The sequence below is a fragment of the Muscardinus avellanarius genome (genome assembly GCF_963383645.1).
Source record: "Muscardinus avellanarius genome assembly, chromosome: 10".
NCBI lineage: Eukaryota > Metazoa > Chordata > Mammalia > Rodentia > Gliridae > Muscardinus > Muscardinus avellanarius.
Genome location: NC_137796.1, coordinates 71,507,999 through 71,529,128, shown reverse-complemented (window position 1 = coordinate 71,529,128; position 21,130 = coordinate 71,507,999). Strand labels below are relative to the sequence as shown.

Sequence of the window (21,130 nt, the reverse complement as noted above, 5' to 3'; positions counted from 1 at the left end):
TTTCTCTGTCCCTCTCCCCACCCCACCCCTCAACCCCAAGCTCCCGTTTCCTCTCACCCAGGGGCAGCAGGCCTTGCTCCTTGGGGAGGCCTGGCAGGCACAGGGCAGGTGCCGGCTCCAGGCCTGGGCGGCCACAGGCAGACAGACCACTGCGGGGAGTTGGCGTCCCCTCCTCTCTCAGCCCGTCTCTTCCCACCCATTTAGCTTCCTCCGTCAGCTCTAACGTGGGCAAAAACATTTCAGCAAAACAAACTAGAGCGTCGAGTTGGGAGAATCCCAGCAGCCCGTCTCTGATGAGTTTGTGCCATTTTGCACGGATTTTATTTATTCCATTTAATAAAGCGGCTGCAGAAGCTAGTAGCAGATGTCATGAATCCTCTGTCGACGGAACTATAAATACAAGCTTTTGGCACCTTCATTCCATACATCGGCCCGATCTGTGTTTCCAGTTTATTTAATTAAAACAGATTATAGTGCCACTGGCTGCGTGATGATATGTGGAAAATCCCAATTTCAGATTGCAGTGGGGCTGGAGTCATTTCTGACTTCCAGCTTAGGAAAAATAGACCTCTCCTGTCCTGCCCGCCTCCCTCCCCGTGACGCCGCTGACCCAGCCAAGTGCTCTCCTTTCTCCTTTGTCCTGTTTATTCCCTGTTCTGCTACGTGGAGAACTTGGGAGACGGCACCGTGCAGAGCACACAGAAGCGTGACGGGAGACCTTGAAACAACTCAGAACGTAGCAGGGGCCTCCGGCCGAGAGCGGCCTCCATGCTGGGCCACACGTATGACCTTCCGGGCAGTGTGAGGTAGAAGACACCAGAGCCCGGGGACAGAGGCTCTCTCTGCTCAGGAGGGGAACCGCACGGAGCGTGGGAGGTCTGCGTGCAGGTCGCAGGTCCTGCTCCACAGGCGGAGGGCGGCCCCCCACGCCACCTCTTGGCGAGGACACCAGGGCTGCTGGACACTGTTGTGACTAGTCGTGTTAGGTTCTTGTCGACTCTCACAACACCCCGAGAGGCAGGGACTGTATGTCTGTCTTAGAGATGGAGTAAATAATGCCCTGGGAATCAGGTGCTAGGGAGGCAGAGAAAGGAGGTTGGCTGGAGTCCAGCCTCAGCAACTTAGCAAAATCCTCAACAGCTTTAGAGAGACTGTTTCAGAATAAAAATAAATTGATAAAGGACTGGGTATGGCGCAGAGGCAGAATGCTCCTGGCTTCAGTTCTCAGTACAAAAGCTAAAAGAGATATGAGAGAAAATAAATAAAATAAAAGAAATAAAAAGAAAAAGAATGAGAAAAAATAATGCTCTGAGAAGGAGGTCATCAAAATTACAGAAATTGTCAGGTGTTAGCCAGACGTGATGATGGCTGGCACCTGTAATCCCAGCACTTGGGAGGCTGAGTCAGGGGTATGATAGTTCGAAGCCAGTCTCAGCAAATTAGTAAAACTATTTTAAAATTAAGAAAAATAAGTTTTAGACTCTAGCTTAGAAGTAGAATGCCCCCAGGTTCAATTCCCAGTAACAATTCCCTCCCTCCCTTCCTTGTGTCTGTCTGTCTGTCTGTCTGTCTGTCTCTCTCATACTGAAGATTGAACCCAGGGGGTGTTCTACCTCCACCTACAACCCCAGCCCTAAAAACATGGTCTTGCTAAGTTTCCGAGAGTCTCACTAAGTTGCTAGGGCTGGCCTCAAACTTGTGATGCTCCTGTCTCAGCCTCCCAAGTACTGGGATCATAGGCGTGCACCACTATGACTGACTCTTCTCCTCCTTTTTGACGCACATAGTCATAAGCCCGTGTAAGTTGGACTAGGGAGGTCAGTGGTCCTGGGGCTTGTGTCTCCTCCTCTTCTGTGTCAACAGTGACCTTGGGCCTGCCTGGGTGGGCTGCAGCCGCCACATGGCGCTCGCACTCTGCTCTCAGGGTCCGCCCAGCCGAGCCATCCGCAGTTGGGCAGAAGCTGCTGCCAGCGCCTTTTGGGGCTCTGTGGCGTCCTTTCCTGGCTCGAGCCCACCTGCACGTCCTCCTGTCGCGTCCTGGGCCTGCTGCAGCTGGCAGGGGTGCTAGATCATCAGACAGCTACTTCGCACTTCAGGATAAAAATAGCTCTGCGGAGGTCTCCGTGCAGCGTCTACGGTTGCAAACTGTGTGTGTGTCCAGGGCTCGTGTCCGAGCACACACAGCCTCTGGGCCCGGCTGGCCGTGCCTGTTTCTGCAGGGGTGCTGTCCTAACCACCCAATCACGTTGCCCCAGAGACTCTGCTTGACTACCCCTGTAGAAACTAATTAGAGACTGTCGCCCTGCTCCCCAGTCTGTGAGCCAGCTCTGAGGGTTCCGGCAACCTCGTCTCTGGCCCTGTCCTCCTCTCCTCCAGGGCAGCCTTGAGGTTAGGTCTTATTTTCTTTCTTTTTTCCTCCCTGCCTCCCTTCCTTTCATTCTCCCCTCCCCCCCCACCTCTGAGCTTAATTCCCAGCCCTATTTATTTTTTATTTGGAACCAGGGTTTTGCTACATTGCTGAGAGTCTCATGAAGTTGCTAGGGCTGGCTTTGAACTTGGGATCCTCCTATCTCAGTCTCCCAAGTATTGGGATCACAGGTGTGTGCCACCATGCCTGGCTAGGTCTTGCTTTCTTCATGGCAGTGATATCTTCGGCAGAGCCCGGAGCTTGTACAACATGAACAGAATGGACCTGACGCGTGACCGCCTGCACCAGGCCACTGGCTCAGGTGTGTGGGCCAGCTGTGGGCACACGAGGGGCAGCTGGCGGGCTGAGACACCGTGGCAGCAGCTTTCTGCTTAGAAGGCAGCCTGGCTCTGTGGGAGGGCAGAAGCAGATGGGCTGCCTGGCTGGCTCTGTCTCCTGAAGTCACTGCAAAATCAGCAGGACACAGTGCCACCTGTGCCACCAGGAGATCCAGGCAGTGACTGGGCCCTGGGCCCTTCTGCCACCAACTGCTGGCCTTGCCGCCCTGGCCTCAGCTCTGGGGCAGTATGGTGAGACCCAGGCTGTTAACTCTGCTGTCCCGCCACTTCACAGGCCTAGCCGTTGCTAGGGGCACACTGCTTGGGCAGCAGGAGAGGCCTTGCCCTGTCTGTCCCTCTGGGAGGGACCCAGTGACTGCTGGGAGTTGCCTCTCGGCTATAAGAACATAGACTCCACTGGGCTGTTGGGCCCATTGCTCCAGTCTCTAGTGAACGAAGCCTGGGACTAGTCCGCAGAAGGGATTCGCTGTCCAGGTGTGCGGATCTCAGACCCAGGACTGAGAGGGTCCCAGTGAAGGTCATAGGCAGGGCCACAATAGACCCAGGTCTCCTTCCCCCTGACAGACTCCTCGTCTCACCCAGGCCAGGTGCTCAGGAGACTCTCCAGGGTTGCACAGCTGATCCATGCCGGGCGCTAGGGAGTGAACAGTGCATACAGGAGGGCTTGATTCTGCTTGACTGTCCTTTCAAGGCACAGCTCTGTGTGGAGTTGGTAGAAATGATGAAACATGGCCCCTTTGGGGAAGCTTTCTGGCATCTGCCGATGCTGATGTTTGATCAGGTGCCCGTGGAGTCCCAGCGGTGCCCTGTTCATCTTTCAGATGCGGTCCCCACGGTCATAAGGCAGCTGCTGCTCACTGTCCTTTAGAGGCCAGTGGGCAGAGCCAGGGCAGCCAGAGCGTGTTTCACCTTCCTTTGAATATGTACCTAGGGTTGAGCCAGGCACAGTGGCACATAGGGGTGAGACAGGAGGATCACAGGTTCGAGGTTAGCTCCAGCAACTTAGGGAGACCTGTTTCAAAAAAAAAAAAAAAAAAAGGCCTGGGGTATAGCTTGGAGGTAGAATTCCCCTGGATTCAATCCCTAGTACCAAAGTATAAATAAAAAAAAATTTTTTAAAGGGTTGGAAGTATAGTTTGGAGGTTTAATACCCCTTGACCCAGTGTCCAGTACCAATAAATAAATATTTTAATATATATGAATATATTAAATACATGTTTAATATTGACAGATATCCATATATTATATATTATATGCTTATATATAAATATGTTAACATTCATATATATTTGTGTATATATATATATGAATAAAGGGGCTAGAGATATTGCTTAGTGGTAGGATGCCCTTGGGTTCAAGGAAAAAAAAAAGGTGGCTGAGTACTCAGGGGTGGGATCCTGAGTATAGATTATACGGCTGTTAACCTTGAAAGAACTACCATCTTCCAAAATAGTTTTCATTCCCACTGTTAACACAGACAGGACTCCACTGATTTACATCCTTTCCTCTCCTTGTTTTATTGCCAGAGTTCTCAATTTTTGCCAACCAAATGGTCGCAAAGGGATAGTCCCTTGTTGGTCCTGATTTGCATTTTTCTAATTACTACCCATGTTAATTACCTTTCTGTGTGTTTGCAGGCCGCGTACATTTCCTTTTCTGGAAGATGTCTGTCTGCGCCCTTGCCCACTTTTCTGTCACGTTTACTTTTTCGTACTCTTTTGTAGGTGTTCCGTGTGTGCTCTAGACCGATCAGGAGGCAGGGGTGCCAGTGCCTGGTGGCATCCTCTGCGGGCAGCATGGAAGGGTGCAGACGGTGGGGCTCTGGCCCTGCCTCACTTGACTTGGAGAATGGCAGGCTGGGTAGCACCCCAGGGTCAGAGCAGAGCTGGGCTCAAATCCCATCCACTGGCTACTAACTATTCCTTGGGTTCGGAGTCTACAGGGCTCGACTTATCGGCTTTAGTAATATTTATAAATGTTAATAAAATAGAAAATATGGAAATAATAAAATATAAAATATAATTATTAATTATAAATATATTAATATTAGTATATAAAATAATTTTTTCCTAAAGTAGGATCAGGCCAGGCATGGTGGTGTATGCCTGGAATCCCAATACTTGGGAGGCGGAGATAGGAGGCCAGTCTTGGCAATTTAGTGAGGCCTTTGGCCACGTTGGCAATTTAGTGAGGCCTTTGGCCACGTAGGAGTTGCTCTAAACTTGGTATGGTAGCACACACCTATAATCCCAGTATCTGGGAGGCTGAGACAAGAGTGTTGCAAGTTCAAAACCAGCCACAGAAACTTAATGAGACCTTATTTCAAAATAAAAATTTTAAAGGGCTGGGGGTGTAGCTCAGAGGTAGAATATCCCTGGGTTCAATCCCCATCACCAGTAAATGAACAAATGAGTGAATGGTAGGATCAGTAAGAAAGCCACCTTCCAAGAGGCAGGAGGACGGTGTGGTGCTCAGGAGCCTTCGGAGGTGCTGGGCTGCCCTCCAGGGCCACAGGGCACCTGTGGCTGTGGGTCTCCAGGGGAAGGTCCAGCTGGTGTGGCCTCCCGGAGGCCAGCTGCGTGGGAGTCAGTCTCGCCTCTCGCAGACTGCGGGTAGAGGAGTCTGTCCCACTCCTGGATGGGCCGTTTCCCTGACCCTGAGAGCGACTGCATCCTCTGTTGACATGTTTGTGTGCATTCTGCCTGCTGGTGTGGTGGAGTTATGGTCTGAGCGCAGGGTGGTCATTTCCGGGTGGGGGTTGGGGGTGTTCCCTTGCAGGCCACATGTCACTTTCTACCCACAGAGGCAACCCAGACAGGGCCCCAGGGGGCTGTGACCTGTTCTCATTGTGTGATCCGCTCCTGGCCTGCTGAAGCACTCGGCAGGATTCCCCAGGTGACTCTGGAGATCGGCCATGCCCATGGACCTGGGGAAGGCGGGCGCTGTGCCACTGGGGCAGGTTCACCGCACCTGGACTCTGGGGTCCCCCTGCTGCTCTGGAGTTCCGCCTCTGTTTACTCCCTCGTGGCCTCCAACAGGTGTCTTGGAAGCTTCCTGGGTCTCTCAGCTTGCAGGTTCCCTGTCGCTGGATGGCTCCAGCTAGGCCAGGCAGCCCAAAGATACTCTTCTCAGCTGAGAGTGGCCCCAAGGCTGCGGCACAGAAGCGATGCTTGTGGGGCTCTTGGTCAGAAGTTGGCCAGCACAGCCACCCTGGGCTCACTTGTTCCCTCGCTTCTCTGCCCTCAGAGGAGGACAGGCTAGGTGCTCCTGGGGAACAGAAAGGGCAATGGAACCTGCCTCTCCAAGGTCCTTCTCAGAGGTGGCTGTGTCAGTACAGCCACCTCAGCCAGCTCTTGTAGAATGTGAGCCTGTCAGACGGTTCCCTCCTCCATCACCCAGAGGTACCAAGCGTCCCATCCCCAGGACTTTTGTCTCCGTTTACACCTGAGCACTCGCATTTGGGAGGCTGATGGGCTATCCACTCGGTTACCTTCTCCAAACAGGTACCCTGCCTATGGGGGCGGCAGCTCAGCCCTGGATGGCCTGGCCTCTTGGCTGCTGGCCTCCACAGGAGGGGAGACTGAAGGCAGTGCCCTGGGAGGAGCACTACTCCGGCCCTGACCCTCTCCCTTCTGTCTTGCAGGCTCAGCTGTCACAAGCCCTGGAGGAGCTGGGGGGCCAGAAGCAGAGAGCTGACATGGTGAGTTCTGAATGGTACTGGCCTGGCACCCTGCGGCAGAGGCCAGCCTGGGGCCTAGGCCACCTTGGGTCCTGGGTCCCAGGCAGCAACTTTAGTCCTGTACCTGTCAGGACTCGTCCTTCAGTATGAGTCCGTGGCCCCCGCTGCCCTTTTCTGTTGTCAGGAACAATGCAGAGAGTGGAAGGGGTGTGGGCTGGAGGGGACTCTCGGTTCTGGGCCTGTCGGGTGCCTTCACTTGCCCTGTGTGTGCACCAGGGGGGGCTCAAAGACATGTGATGCCACAGACATGAGGCCTACGTGAGCCATGAGGAGCAGAAGGAGCCCTGGGGACCTGAGTTGAGTCCTGATGGGCTGGGAAATAGGTGCGGGGCCAGGCAGGGCCAGAGATGTGCCTGGGAGCTGCGCAGAGGCTCGGCGTGTTCGCCGTCCTCTCAGAAGCGCTGAAGGGCCTTCTGGTCCTCTCTGGGGATGCTGCAGCCAGCTACACAGGTTTCTGTCCTCCTGGCCCCTTTGCCTGTCACCGCAGGGGTCAGACTGCGAATGAGGAAAGTAAACAGCAAGATGTCAGCTGGGTGAAGCCTCTTTCAGAGGAGTCTTGAGCTGAGACCCTGGTGATCTGAGCTGTGGTGGGGAGGCCGGGGAAGCAGGGATGGGGGCCCACAGCTGGCCTGCAAGGGGATCCAGGAGTCCCAGGGAACGTGAGGCTGGTGGTGGCAGGAGCAGGTCCAGTGTGTGGAGGGTCTGGCCCACCTCTCTCCAGCCTGCAGGGCGCCTTCCCTCAGTCGTCTGGTAGGTCCCAGGCAGCAACTTCACAGTCTGCGGGGCCTCCTCCCCATTCTCCCTGCAAGTGCACCTCCCTCCACGGGTCTGCAGGGCTTCCCACCCGCCCTTCCTGCTCTCCCTGCAGGTCACCTCTCTCCGCAGTCTGCAGGGCCTCTCCCGCTCTCCTTGTAGGAGCATGCCCCTCCAGTCTGTGGAGCCTCCTCCTCTACTCTGGCCACCACCCACTGTGCTCAGGGCCACAGGGCAGCCCTGCCTCTCGCCTCCCCTCCTGTGGAACCTCTGTGACTTGTCCTCATTAACTGAGCCTGCAGGCTCCGTCATCAAGGGCCTGTTTCTGGTTGACTTCGGGAAGCCATGGGTGAGGGTTGGGTGGGGGTGTTCTTTGAGGACCCGTGCATCCATTTGCCGAGCCCTGGGGAGACCCTGATGTTCTGTGTGTCACCATGCATGGTTTCCTGGGTGTTGACCTGAATCGAACTCTGCCCCAGGGCCTTGTGTTCATGATGTACACGAGGCCAAGAGGAATTCGCAGTGAGTGCTAAGCACGGCAGCCAGTGGCTTTACAGCTGGGCAGCTCGCCGTCGCCCACGGCTGGCCTTGCGTTTGGACTCTCCATTTTTCCTTGGTAGCATGGGTGCCTTGACCCTGACTCCTCCCTTTTCCTGTCTCCATGTGGCCTTGGAGAAGCTGCTGGCTCTGGGTCCTTCTCGGAGGCGGGAGGACAGGCTGGTCCCGAGCCCTCAGGCCAGGATAGGTGCTGGCAGCTCCTGGGGCCCTGGCCTGGCGGGGACCCTCTGTCGTGTCGGGGGCTGTGGTGTGCTGGGAGGGTGCTCTGCGGGCTCGGTTGGTTCTTTTCAGCTCTGCTCGCACACTTTCTGTTCCGTATTTGAAACTCCTGGGATCAGTGAAGTGCCGGCATCAGGCTGTCTGCAGAGATGGGCTGAGTGCTTGGGGGCCCACACAGAGGAATGATTTTGCCTCTCCCCAGGTGACTGGTGTCAGCCAGGTCGGGAAGCCCCATGCTAGGCCCTACACCCAGCCTTCATGCAGAGACCCTCCCCCAGGCTTTGGCGCCTTGGGGACGCTGCCCAGCCAGAGCTTTGGCTGAAGAGTGGTGGTCCTCCCACCCTGTGGGGTTGTGTGGAGGTTGCAGGGCCTGGTCCCTGAGCTCAGCCAGCCATCCCCCAACCACTGCCCCTCCCATGCAGGGGGCTGGGAGACTGGCGCTGTGGGAGACTGTGGAGGTTTATTTCGGGCGTGTTTTAGGTTTAGATTTTTGTCTCTGCCTCTGATTGCCTAATCTATATCTTATTTCTTCTTGTTGGCCTCACTTCTCTCTTCTCTTTCCCAGTTAAGAGAGTAATAGGAGGTGGCAGTGCCTAGGGGCGGGGGAGTGGCTGGCGTGTTGCGCCAGGACTCGGGGGCCTCTGTCCTTCCCGCCAGCACACCTGGGCCCAGGGTGTCTGCTGGCCGAGCCGGCCCGCATCCTCACCTCGGCGAGCTTCGTGGTGGAGCGGGGACCCCGGGCCCAGTGAGCTGTGTTCAAATCCTCACTCCGCCTCCATTTCCCAAGGCCTGTGGATGGCCCCAGGCTCCTCACCTGCAGGGGCCTCCTGACCCCACTAAACCTGTTCAGGGAGCTTTCCCCCTGAGCCGTGGACCCCAGCCCAGGCAGTCCACCACCTCATGAAACGCTGTGCCCCACGGAAATGTGCTCTGTCTGTTCCGGCCAGCACTGGGTTCTCTGGGCGTTTGGGTTACTATGGCTAGGCCAGCTGAAAAACTGACATTCTAATTGGTTGCTCAATTTTCATTACTTTAAGTAGCCACATATAGCAGGTGGTCCCCATGTGAACTAGTAACTGGCTCACAGAATATTCTGTGTCCTTCTTCCTCCTCCAGACCCTGGCTCATGGGCACACCGTGTGTGTGTGTGTGTGTGTGTGTGTGTGTGTGTGCCCCAGCATTTTTTACTTTGAAACAGAGTATCACTAAGTTGTTGAGGGTCCTCTAAGTTTCTGAAGCTGGCCTCAAACCTGCGATCTTCCTGACTCGGCTTCCAGGTACTGGGGCTACAGGAGTGCACCACCCCAGCCAGCATGGGCAGACTCTTTGTGGACTCTCTCTTCCTGTTCTAGGTCTTTTTGCTGCTGGCTAGCTCGACCCCTTCTGGGGCTTTTAGTGTCCTGGCCTTGCTCTTTTGTTCTGACCTGGGGTCCCTTCAGTAGTGGCTCTCGGGGATGAAGCTGACGTGCGTGGTCAGCCTGGTCCCCCATGCCCTTAGAGGAGGCCCTGGAAGCTCAGCAGCTTTGTCTCACCGCCTCGGTCCTGGTCTACAGCATCAGCCACAGCATCCCCTCTGCAGCGCAGGCCCGGCTCTCCCCTCCTCGGGCTACACCAGAGCCCCTCTCTCCTGGGACCACAAGTAAAACCACAGAAAGTGATGCGGGTGCTCCCTACCCATCCTGTCTGACCAGCTCTTTGTCCCGACACAGCCACAGAGTCCTCTGTGGGACCGGCAGGGCTTGGGGCGTGGCAGCTCTGCCTCCGAGGCCCCAGTCCCTGAGGCAGAGACGTCTGTGCGAGGATGCCGACTGGCAAGGGGCACCCGGGCCCTGGAAAGAGGTGACATGGGCGCCTTGCTACTTCTCACCCTGCGTCGCCGGGGGAAAGGAGCGCTTTAAACATCTCTATCTAATTGCAGACGACAAAGCAAAGGCCATTTGACTTTTTGTTATAAATTAGCAGTCCGTACTAATTAGAAAGCATATGCAAGGATCATGCTTTTTTCTTTTGCTGCAATTAATATCACAAGGAAAGAAGTCCTAGGCCATAGTCATGGTCATTAACACGCCTCGCCCTATTAGAGGCAGCCGTAAATGGCTGAAGAAACGAGGGTTTTGATTACAACTATAAAAAAAAGTCCTTGAATACTTTATATCCATGCAAGAGGGAGAATTGAAGATTTATTTTCTGTGTAAGAGGCACTGAAGAGCGGGAATTTCCCTCGGTTCCCGTTTCCCCTATGCGTCTTCCTCGCCCTGCTCCTCGCTTTCAGGAAGCGCTGTGGAGGGTCCGTCCCCCCGCAGGGCCTGGGCCTCAGCAGATGAGGGGCCTGGCCAGCCTCGTTCTGCTCTAAAATGGGCGGCGTTGCTGCCTGGGGTGGCTCACACCTCTAATCCCAGTACTTAGGAGGCTGAGGTGGGAGGATTGCAGGTTTGAGGCCAGCCTTGGCAATTTAGAGAATTCATTTCAAAAGAAAAAACAAAATAGGGCTATATAGGGGTATATATATATATATATATATATATATATATATCAGAAGTAGAATGACCCTGGGTTCAATCCCTAGTCCCCCCAACCCCCAAAAAAAGTAATGGGAGTAATTCCACAAAGGGGAAAGTCTTGCCTTTATCCCGGTTCTCGTGGGTCCATTTCTGTATGTAAACACCACACCTTTGCAGTGGCCCACTAGGTCCCAGCTACTGGTTTTCTGCTGGGCCATGCCAGAGCTTCAGCCCCGCCATGCTGCTCAAACCCACAGCCCCACTCACCATCCTGAGCACCCCTGAGGGTATCCAGGGGAGAAGGTGGGTGTGGGCCAGGAACTGGGGCAAGCTCCCCTTCTTGGACAGCCAGAGTTTGCCGTTTGGCTCTTTCCCTGGGGTACCTTTCTGTCCTGCCTCTGCAGCTGCCCTGCTCCTCTGGGGGATGTGCATGCCCGGAGGGCTTCCCCCCAGCCAGGGAGCAGGGGGCCACCTGTTTGCCCGTGTCAGCTGCCTCCAAGCTCTAGAAAGCCCCTGCCAGCATAAGCTGTACCTGTAAAGTCCCGCAGGGCACCAAGGGAGCCCGGATTGGAGTGGCTGCGTGGAGGGGAAGGGCCTTTGCAGAGACCTCCTGCTAGGTCATTTCTTCCAGGCAGGTTTCTTTATCCAGCACCCAGCAGGCAGGAAGTATCAATGAGGCCCTGGCAGGCCCTGTAAGAGAGGGGCTGCAGCTCTCACTGGTCTCAAAGGCTTGTTTTGTTTTGCTTTGCACTGGGAGTGGGATCCAGGTGCACCTCCAAGCTATACCCCAGCCCTATTTTATTTTCTATTTTGAAACAAGGTCTTACTAAATTTCTGGGGCTGGTTTCTAACCTGCAATCTTCCTGTCTCTGCCTCCCAAGCGCTGGGGTTACAGGTATGGGCCACTAGGCTCAGCTCATTCAGGTAGTCTTCCTGTAGGTTTGACTTTTTATTTTATTTGCTGATTGATTGGCACTGCGAATTGAACACAAGGGTCTTCTGCCTCCAAACTATACCCCCAGCCCTTTATATAGATTTTTTTTTTTTTTTTTTGAAACAGAGTCTTACTAAGTCACTAAGGGTCTTGCTGAGTTGTTGAGGCTGGCCTCGAAACTGTGATCTTCCTGCTCAGCCTCCCAAGCACTGGGATTTAAGGCATGCACCACCTCGTCCAGGTGGGTTCAAGGATTTCTGACTGGCTTATTGTCTCCTGCCCTGCAAAGGAGGCCTCATTGGTCCCCTAAGTTCCAGGGCTGGCAGAAGTACGTGTGCACAGACATGGCCCGCCAGGCCCAGAGCATCTCCTCTGGAGGGTCTGTGGGGGTAGATGGGCCAGGCGTATGCCCAGGGAGAGCTGGTTTTAGGGGGGCAGACCCCCCCATTAAAGTGCCTTGGTGCTCTTCCACGTGCCAGGTAGCAGCAGCTGCTGGTACTGCTTCTAGGTACTGCGGTACCTGCGTTGTTTTGGCTTTATTTTCATGTTTTACATCTGAAATGCTGGATTCCTCCAAATCCTCCCCTCAGGTCCTCCTTGTCCCCTCTGCCTCAGAATGAAGGCACAGTTGTCTCAGCACTTCCCTGCCAGCTGCTGTGTGACTACACGGGCCCCTCCAGCCCTGACAACACAGCACCGTCGCGCTGGAGCTCGGCGGCGCTCCTCTGTGGTCACCCGAGGAGCTGGCCTTGTGGGGTAGGAACCCCACTTGGCTGCACACTCCACCCGTTTCCCAGCGCAAGTGACCGGCTGTGCTTAGCAGGAGGTAGCTGGGCAAGCCATTGCTGGCCACACAGCCTCTGGCACCTGGTGTCTTGCTCTAGCTTGGCATGGACGTGGTGTTGAGGGCACAGCCAACTGACCCTCCCTCCCCTCACCAAAACGCAGCAGCCATTCCAGAGCCCTTCCTGGGTGTCAGTGGGTCTGGAGGTGAGCAGAATGCGGCTTCTGGCTGGGCTTCCCACGCTTGTCTCAGCATCACCTCTTGGAAACCTGAGACATCTGCCCAGCCTGGGCCTTGGAGACCATTCCCGGCCCCAGAGCCTCTAAGGCCTGAACCTCAGCACTACTGTCCTCGGCAGTGGTGCGCGGCATAGATAAAGACTCATGGGAACCAGGTATGGAGGCGCACACCTGTAATCCCAGTACTTGGGAGGCTGAAGCAGGAGGGTCACAGGTTCAAAGATGGCCTCAGAAACTCAGGAAGACTGTATTTCAAAATAAAAATAAAAACGGCTGGGGCAATAGCTCCGAGGTAGAATGTCTCTGGGTTCAATCCCAGCACGAAATAAAATGAAATAAAATAAGACTCATGGTCACCGAGTGGATGAAGGATGAGACTGTATGGGTGTGTGCATGGATTAGTATGCCTGCTCCAGGGCCCAGCAGAGGCCATGTTAATTAGAATTGACGTTGAGGAGTGGGGAGAACGAGTTACCCAGCTCCTCCCCTGGTTATTACTTTGTGGAGTTAGGGATGGCCTCCGGGACCAAGCTGTACATCCTCAAGTATAACCGAGATGCACGGTCCCTATTTAAAGGTCTGTCATGCTGGGGAGTTGGCCACAGGCACCATTAGCATTAAAGTTCCATGAAGCTTTGGGGCTCAGAGCAGAGCTGGCATCCAGGCCTGCGCAGAAAGTGGGGGCCTGTGGACAGAGAACACCGCGTGGGCTTCGGGGCCCGGCCGCAGTGAGGGAGGGCGCTGCAGGGCCACGCCTTGTGTGTTGGTGCAGCCTGACTGAACTGGTGCTGGGTTGTGCTGCCTTCTGAGCTGTGCCATCTCCAGCTGCTGGGGGAGCTGCGTCTGGAGTGTTAGGGTCCCCTTCCCCAGGTGTCTGGACCCTCCTGGCCCTACGTCTCCATCTGAAATTCAGCTGTTTTCATATCACTCATGCTTAGCATTGAATTCTATGTATGAGGGTAGAATCCCGGTCTGTGAGATCAACAGAATCGATAAGCCTCCAACCTCCTGACTAACAGAAAAAAAATTTAAAAAGATGTAAACACCAGCGATTGGAGAAGTGGCAGCAACACTTGGTATCTGCTTGTTCTTATTTATTTTAATATGCACTTATCTGCATTGCAATTATACATCCCAGAGTGATAGGCACGTGCACGCGCACGGCACTTGGCGCGCTTGCCTCGATCCACCCCACTCCCTGTACAAGACACTGAAACGGTACCCGTCCCTTCATATACGCACATGGCATTATTTAAACGCTTTCCTTCAGCAATTCTCTTTTCGCCTCCCCAAGCCCTCTCCAAATCCCTTTCTTCTAGTCTACTGGTATCTCTTTATTCTCTCTAGGTCCCAAATATGAGAACAAACTCCATCGCCCTTTGCTTTCTGAACCTGGCTGATCTCATGTAGCATAATACTCTCTAGCTCCATCTATTTTCCTGCAAATGACACCATTTTGTTCTTTACGGCTGAGCAAGATTCCGCGTGTGCGTATACCCTGGTTTGTGATCCATTCGCCCGTTGCATGCCGCCTAGACCTCTTCCGCCTCATGGGTGTGCAGTGGTGTTTCGCCACGGGTCACCGAGGGCTCGCGACGCTGTTTCTCCACATGCGCTTAGTGACATTTGTAGATTTTCTTTGAAGAAATGTCTGTTCAGGTCCTTTGCCCATTTTTAAGTTGGGCTGTCTTTCTATTGTTGAGCTTTAAGAGTTCTTTATATTTCCAAATAATGGACTTTTTATCACCAATACGATTTGCCAGCTCCTCCTGTGGCCGCGAGTGTAACGGCCACGGATTTTGGCAGATGTGTTCTTCTGCCTGCCTTGCCGGCGTGTCATCTGGTTTCTTCATTTAGCAATCTTGTGTCGTGGCTGTTCTGACCCGGATTAGGAAATCCAGAAAGCAGAGGTTCCGAGAGCCTTGTATGCAAGCGGTGGGGCCAGGATGTTGTGACTTCAGTGTTTTGGTGGCCCTCAGAGCACAGCCCGGCTGGCTCACAGGGCCCTCCATAGGTCTGAGCGTCTCCCTTCTCACACCTCCAGCCAGGCCTGTGATGGCCACACCGTCCTGCAGGCCAGCAGCCAGGGGCGTTGAGCCCAGCAGCGCAGCACGTTGGTGCCTGCGCTGCCTCCTAAACTGACTGAGCTCCGCTCTCTCCCCGCAGCCCGCTCACGCGGAGCCATGGTCTTCCGCAGCCGCGGGGCACCTGGGAGAGACCACCAGCACAGCTGTCCCCATCCATGCTTGAGCACGGCCAGTTAAGGGGCTCGCTGCTGCCAGGCTGGCCTTTTCCCAAAGGCTGTGCCTGCCAGTCCTTCTCCCCCAGCCTTCCATTCCTTTGGAGAAGGTGCTGTGTTGGTAATTGCACCTCTTAATCTAGGAGATTGAGCCAGAGAAAGGAATGCCAATTTGTACGTTAGCGTCAGAGATTGGAATTGGACAGCGATCCCCGATCCTACCATTTATTTATTTATTTATTTACTTACTTACTTATTTTTTATGCTACTGGGAATGGAACCCAGGGGCATTCTACCTCCGAGCGACACCTCCAGCCCTATTTTTTATTCTTTATTTTGAAACAGGATCTCAGTGGGTTGCAAAGGGCCTCACTAAGTAGCTGAGCCTGGCTTTGAACCTGCACAATCCTCCTGTCTCAGCCTCCCAAAAGGCTGGGATTACAAGCATGCACCACCAGGCTCAGCTCCTATTTTTTATTAAATTGTAGTATTGGAGATTGATCTCAGGGTCATTCTACCACTGAACTACAACCTAGCCCTATTTTATTTTTTTTATTTTGAGACAGCATCTCACTAAACTGTTGAGGCTGGCCTCAAAACTACGATCCTCCCGTCTCAACCCTGGGCTGACAGGTGTGCACTACTATGCCCAGCATAAATGAAACAAGAGACAAAACATTGCAGCAGCAGCAGCAGCAGGCAGTGACCCTGTCCCTCGTACCCTGTCCACGCTCACCTGGCGGCACGTGCATCGCCCCCATCCCCTCCCCGTGCTCAGCCGCAGGCAAGCCCAGCCCTGAGAAAATCGTTTTGTTTGGAGTCCCTTTTGCTGGGCGGTGAGTGCTAGAATGGGGCTTCGTGGTTCAAGGCAGTCTGCAGGGTCTCTCAGAAGACACGATCCAATTAGCCCTTGTGTTCTCATTCTTTTAAACCCGACTCTAAACACAGGTTTTTCTCAGTGAAGTATGAAATAGGTAGTTGCAGGCTGCAATATTAATGCATTTCCCATTTTCCCAGCCCTTCTTTTTGGCCAACTAATAGCGCTGTGGATTAGCTCTCGTTGTCAGGAAGGGATGCTCTGGCACAGAGCAGGGCCTGGCCAGCCTGCAGAGTGAGGGCAGGTCCCCGGGCCTGTCCCTCCCAGTGTGAGGGGGACCGGGTCCCCAAGGGGGAGACACAAGCCGCAGCCACACTCAGCAAGCGTGTGGGAGGCAGTGGGAGATGGTGGGTGTGTGAGTGCATGAGTGTGAGTGTGTGAGGCTGCAGGTGCTTGTGGGTGAGGGTGCGGGTGTGGGCTGATAGGGTCAGCCTTCGCCCCGCCCTGCTCGGGGCTAGAAGCTGTGTTCCAGGTTTCCACTCCAGGTTGAAACCTGTGGACAAGGGTTCTTACCTGCGGGTTAGGAATGGAGACACATCTGCCTGTGAGTGGTCACAGGGACCTATGTTTCCCCTGTGCCCACCTGCCCAGGTGTGGTGTCCAGCCAGCCCTGTCGCCACCTCTTCTACCCCGGGGAGCCTCAGCTTGTTGTTTAATCTCGGTGATCAAGGGCCAGGTAGGAGGGGCCGTGGCTGCTCAAGGCTTCCTTGGGTGGTGGTGCAGCCCGCAGAGCCCGTGGCTGTTGGCAGTGAGTGCTGAGAGCTGAGTGCTGAGAGCTCTCTGCCAGGTGCCTGGGAGCCTCCCTCCTCCATCTCCAGCACCCTGTCTAGGCTCACCCTCCCTTTAAAATCTGGTATGTTCAAGCTGGGTATAGGGTGTGCGCCCCTGTAATTGCAGGACTTAGGAGGATAAGACAGGAAGTTACGGGTTCAAGGCCAACATCCTCAACTTAGTGAGACCCCGTGTCCAAATAAAAAATAAAATAGGCCTGGGTATGTATCTCAGAGGTAGACTGTCCCTGGGTTCAGTCCCCAGAACTCTCCCTCCCCACACACTAAAGTTTGAGGAACACAGCCTCAGGAACACGGTGGGACCCAGTTTTCAAATAAAATATGGCTTGGGGTGTGGCTAGGAGATAGAATGCCTATGGGTTCAATTCCCCAGAAACATAAACGCGCGCGCGCGCGCGCGCGCACACACACACACACACACACACACACACATTTAAGCCAGGCTCAGTGACGCATGCCTATAATCTCGGTACTTCAGAGGCTGAGACACGAGGAGTGCAAGTTCAAGGCCAGCCTCAACAACTTAGTTGCACCTTGTTTCAAAATAAAAAATAAAGGACTAGGGATGTAGCTCGGTGGTAAAGTACCGCTGGCTTCTTCCTCAGTATACGTTTGTGTGTGAGAGAGAGACCATGTTCGTGTGCACAAGTTGAGCAAGCTCGGCTCCTGGGAGGGGCCGGCGTCCCGGTGCATCTGGGAGCTGGGCAGGAGGCGGGCTGACCCACAGGTGTGCTGTGATGGCCGCTGCCCTGCACTGCGGGCCTGAGGAGTGGGCCAGGCCCGAGCAGGTGGGCCTGTGGGCGTGTCAGGCTGGAGCCTGGGAGGGGCATCAGGCGCAAGCTCAGAAGAGCTGGGAATTGGCCCAGTGAGAATATAGTCCAGCATGTGTTAGTTATGAGTCTAAGTTTACAAATTGAAATTGAAGGGCTTGATGTTTGCTTTGAACATTGTGGCATAAGTCAGCACTTCCCACTTCTTTCCCGGAAACCATCCAGAAATAACAAGAATGAAAACCAAAATGGCAAGCTAAAATTTTGGCAAAGCAGAAATAGAGCTAAACCCAATCCCTGAGCAGGAGGCAGATGGCCCACACGGAGGAAGCGCGAAGCCGGGCGTGGTGCAGCAGGAAGGAGCCGGCCACGAAGTGCTGAGCCCAGTCTGCAGCCCTGGCGTGGAGCTGGGTCCCCAGACTTGTGGCTCACGGCGCAACAGGGGCCTGTCTGAGGGGTCCTGCCCTGCGGGGAAGCACAGTTTGCTCAGAGGAGAGCTCATGGCATCCCCTCTGTTCCGCCGGAGAGAAGTAGCGATGGACTGAATTCGCGACAGAACCATTGGATTGGAGCAAAGAAAACAGCCTTTTCCACCCCCTAGCTTGACTTCGTGCGCGAAGCTGGATCTGCTAAAGTCACCTTCCGTGATGAGCAACAGAAGCCTCTTGGCCCGGGTTTATGAGACCAAAGGAGAAGAAAAGGAAGACATTCCCAGAATTAGGAATAGGAAAAACAGGACAGAAAAGTTCACCGAAAAAGAAACAGACCTGGAGCAGATGAAGAGCGTATCCACTCATTTTCCCAAGAAATGAAAGTTAGTTATCCCCGCCGAGTGCGTGTGCCCCACAAGTGGCCGTGAAGCCCGAGAAGAAGGCTGCAGGCTGCAGGTGCCCGCAGCCTTGGGGCAGAGAGGAGGCGGGGAAGGTGAACTGGAGGAGCCACCCGGAGAAACGGCCGCAGAGCGGAACAGGCCAGGCGAGAGAGCGGCAAGCAAGCGAGAGGGCAGCTGTGCAAATGCCGTATGTTCTGGTGGTGTAGGATTGATTTATTTATTTGTACTAGTGCTGGGGGTCGAACCTAGGGGCTCTCTACCTCTGAGCTCCACCCTCAGCCCTGTTCATTTTGAAACAGGGCCTTGCTAAGTTGTAGAGGCTGGCCTAGAACCTGTGATTCTCCTGTCTTAGCCTCCCAAATATTGGAAAGATAGGTATGCACTAAGCCTTTTTTTTTAATGTGGGATTTATATGTTTAGTAGACAGTGTTGAGATAGAAGAGGTGGAAAAACTTAAGAATGGCTTCTCAGCATTCCTAGCTAAAGATGAACACATAGGCTCCAGGGTATAAATACGGCGTCCAGTTGCTGGAGTGAATTTAATTGTACTCGTATTCTCCAGAGGAGCAGAGCCAGTAGAAGTGACCCGTCTGTCCATCTGTCTACCCAGAGGCATTGACAGACTGCTGGATTACAATGGGATTGGCTCATGTGATTATGGAGGCCCACAAGTTCCACAATCTTCATCTACAAGTTAGAGACCAAGAAAAACCAGTGGAGAAATGTATTCTGAGTCTGAAGCCGGAGGTCTGGGGAGCTGGTGGTGGGAAGCCCCACCCGCACGCAGGAGGCGAGCTGAGATGGCCCCGCTCAGGCTGCGCGGCAGGAAGGGGGCTCCTCGCCTCCTCCGCCCCTTGTTCCCTCCGCTCTCCAGGGGCTGGATGATACCGGCCATGCTGGAGAGGGCGGGCTTCTCCGTCCACTGGCTCGAATGCTCTTCCACGCCGAGGCGCCTCGAGTCAGACACTGACCAGGACATGGGATCAGTCCAGGCTAACTCAGGAAAGCACGGGCGTGATATGAGCCGAGTGTTAGCAAAGCAACCTGTGCACCGAGTACAGACTGACCTGTCAAGAGACTACACACAAAACAGGCAACAAGAGCAGAGCGCCACAGAAAGGCGTAGTTTTCAAAACTATAGAACAGAAACTACAAGAGCAGACTATCACAGAAATAAATACACACATTTATCAAAATATAACGAGCTAGCCAGGCATGGTGGTGTGAGCCAGTAATCCCAGTGCTTGGGAGGATGAGAAAGGAGGATCACAGTTTCAAGGCTAGCCTCAGCAACTTAACAGGACCCTGTTACCAAACAAAAAAGTAAAATAAGGCTAGGGGAGTAGCTGAGAAGTAGAATGCCCTTGCATTTAACCGCCCCTCAAAAAACGGAAGAAGAAGGAAAGGGGGTGGGGAAAGAAAGGAAAATGAAATCTAGGCTGAGAGCGAGAATAGCCAGGTGTGATGACACCTGCCTGTAATCCTAGCACTCGTGAGGCTGAAACAGGAGGATCGCACGTTCGACGCCAACCTGGGCGATATAATGAGACCTTGTTTCGTGGACTAAACTCTTCTACTAAAAGGAAATGACTCTGGTAAATTACAAAAGAAAACTGAAAAGTTGAAACACGCAGGCTGCAAAGGCCATCCAGCAGTCATAAACACAGAAGCAGTCTCTCATCTGTACGGTGGCCAAGTGTGAATTCAGGCCTCAGGAGCTGTAGAAAACAGGGTGGGCGTGTCTCAGTGCTGGAGGCGCAGGTGGACTCGGTGTGCCCGGGTACAGCGCTGCTGTCCAGGAGCCTGCAGGATGCGGAGTCGTAGGGGGGAGTTGTCGGACACCAGTAACCCAGGACTTAACTTCCTAATCCACGGTGTAGCAAGTGTAGATGTGTGTTCCTTCTTCCCAGAACTGGAGAATACACTCTTTACAGAGTGCTCGTAGAAAACATTCACAGAGATTAGTCACATATTAGGTAATAAAGCTTTATACCCTTTATAGACCTTTGTGAATCCAAATAAATGGAGCCAATAATGCCTTCTCTGATGGCAATGCCATGCAATTTGAAACTGAGATCAAAAGTAGAAAAAGAAAGAGGGGCTAATGCTTGGAAACTCAGAAACAAAACAAAGCCAAACAAAACAAAACACTCTTGTCTTAATTCTTGGTTCAAAGAAGAAATGCAATTCAGAAGCGCATAGAATCTAGAAAACAATTGTATTGAAGGCACTCCTCATCAGAGCCAGTGGAAACATCTAAATTCACAGTCTAAGAATTTATACCACGGGACAAGAAACCATGAATATACATGGACTAACCTCCAGCTGCAGAAGTCAGAGAGACGCAGCAAAAGAAACCCCAGCCGCGCACAGTGGCCGCACGCCTGCAATCCCAGTACTTGGGAGACTGAGACAGGAGGATTGCAGGTTAGTGAGACTCTGTTTACAAAAATAAAAGAAAATAATTCAGAGGGCTGGAGGTGTAGCTTGGAGGTAGAATGCCCCTGGGTACAAAAATATCCCTAGTACAAAACCCACCACCACCACCACCAACAACAACAACAAAAAACTTCGAACAAAAATCTCAGTAGGATAAAAGCTAGAAATCCATAAAGGACAAAGTTAATCCGAGAGCAAAAATAGTGCAACTAATGAATGAGTTCCGATGCCTGTTGTTTGAAATGACGCCAGTAAAATAGATGAATTATTCACGATTCTAGTAAAAAATTAATGACATCATCACCCAAAATAAAAAGCAGGACTCATTACTTTGAAGTTGCCGGCGTGGGATGCGAGAGAGCACGCGGGCGTCCAGGCCTCTGCGCCGTGGCTTCCGTGTGGCTGTGCAGAGAAGGCTCTCGAGCCCTGTGCCCAGGGCTTAGCTCTTACCCCTTTTGCGTGTTTTTTTTTTTTTTCTTAATTTTTAAATTTTTGGTACTGGGGATTGAACCCCAGATCTAGGGGCATTTCTACCCCTGATCTATATACCCAACGCTTTTTATTTTTTATTTTGAAACAAGGTCTAAGTTGCTAAGGGACTCACTAAATTGCTGAGCCTGGTTTTGGACCTGTGATACTCTTGTCTCAGCCTCCCAAGTACTGGGATTATAAGTGTGTACTACCACATC

At 53.4% G+C, this 21,130-nt stretch overlaps 1 protein-coding gene across 1 annotated transcript in view; it reads left to right on the top strand.

Moving 5' to 3' along the window:
- The window catches only part of MAD1L1 (mitotic arrest deficient 1 like 1), a 359,183-nt gene that overhangs the window by 200,784 nt on the left and 137,269 nt on the right, over positions 1 to 21,130 (top strand). The window contains exon 12 of the mRNA XM_080704077.1: positions 6,410 to 6,466. Within this exon, the coding sequence (XP_080560203.1) occupies positions 6,410 to 6,466 (57 nt within the window). The remainder of the gene's footprint in view (positions 1 to 6,409; positions 6,467 to 21,130) is intronic.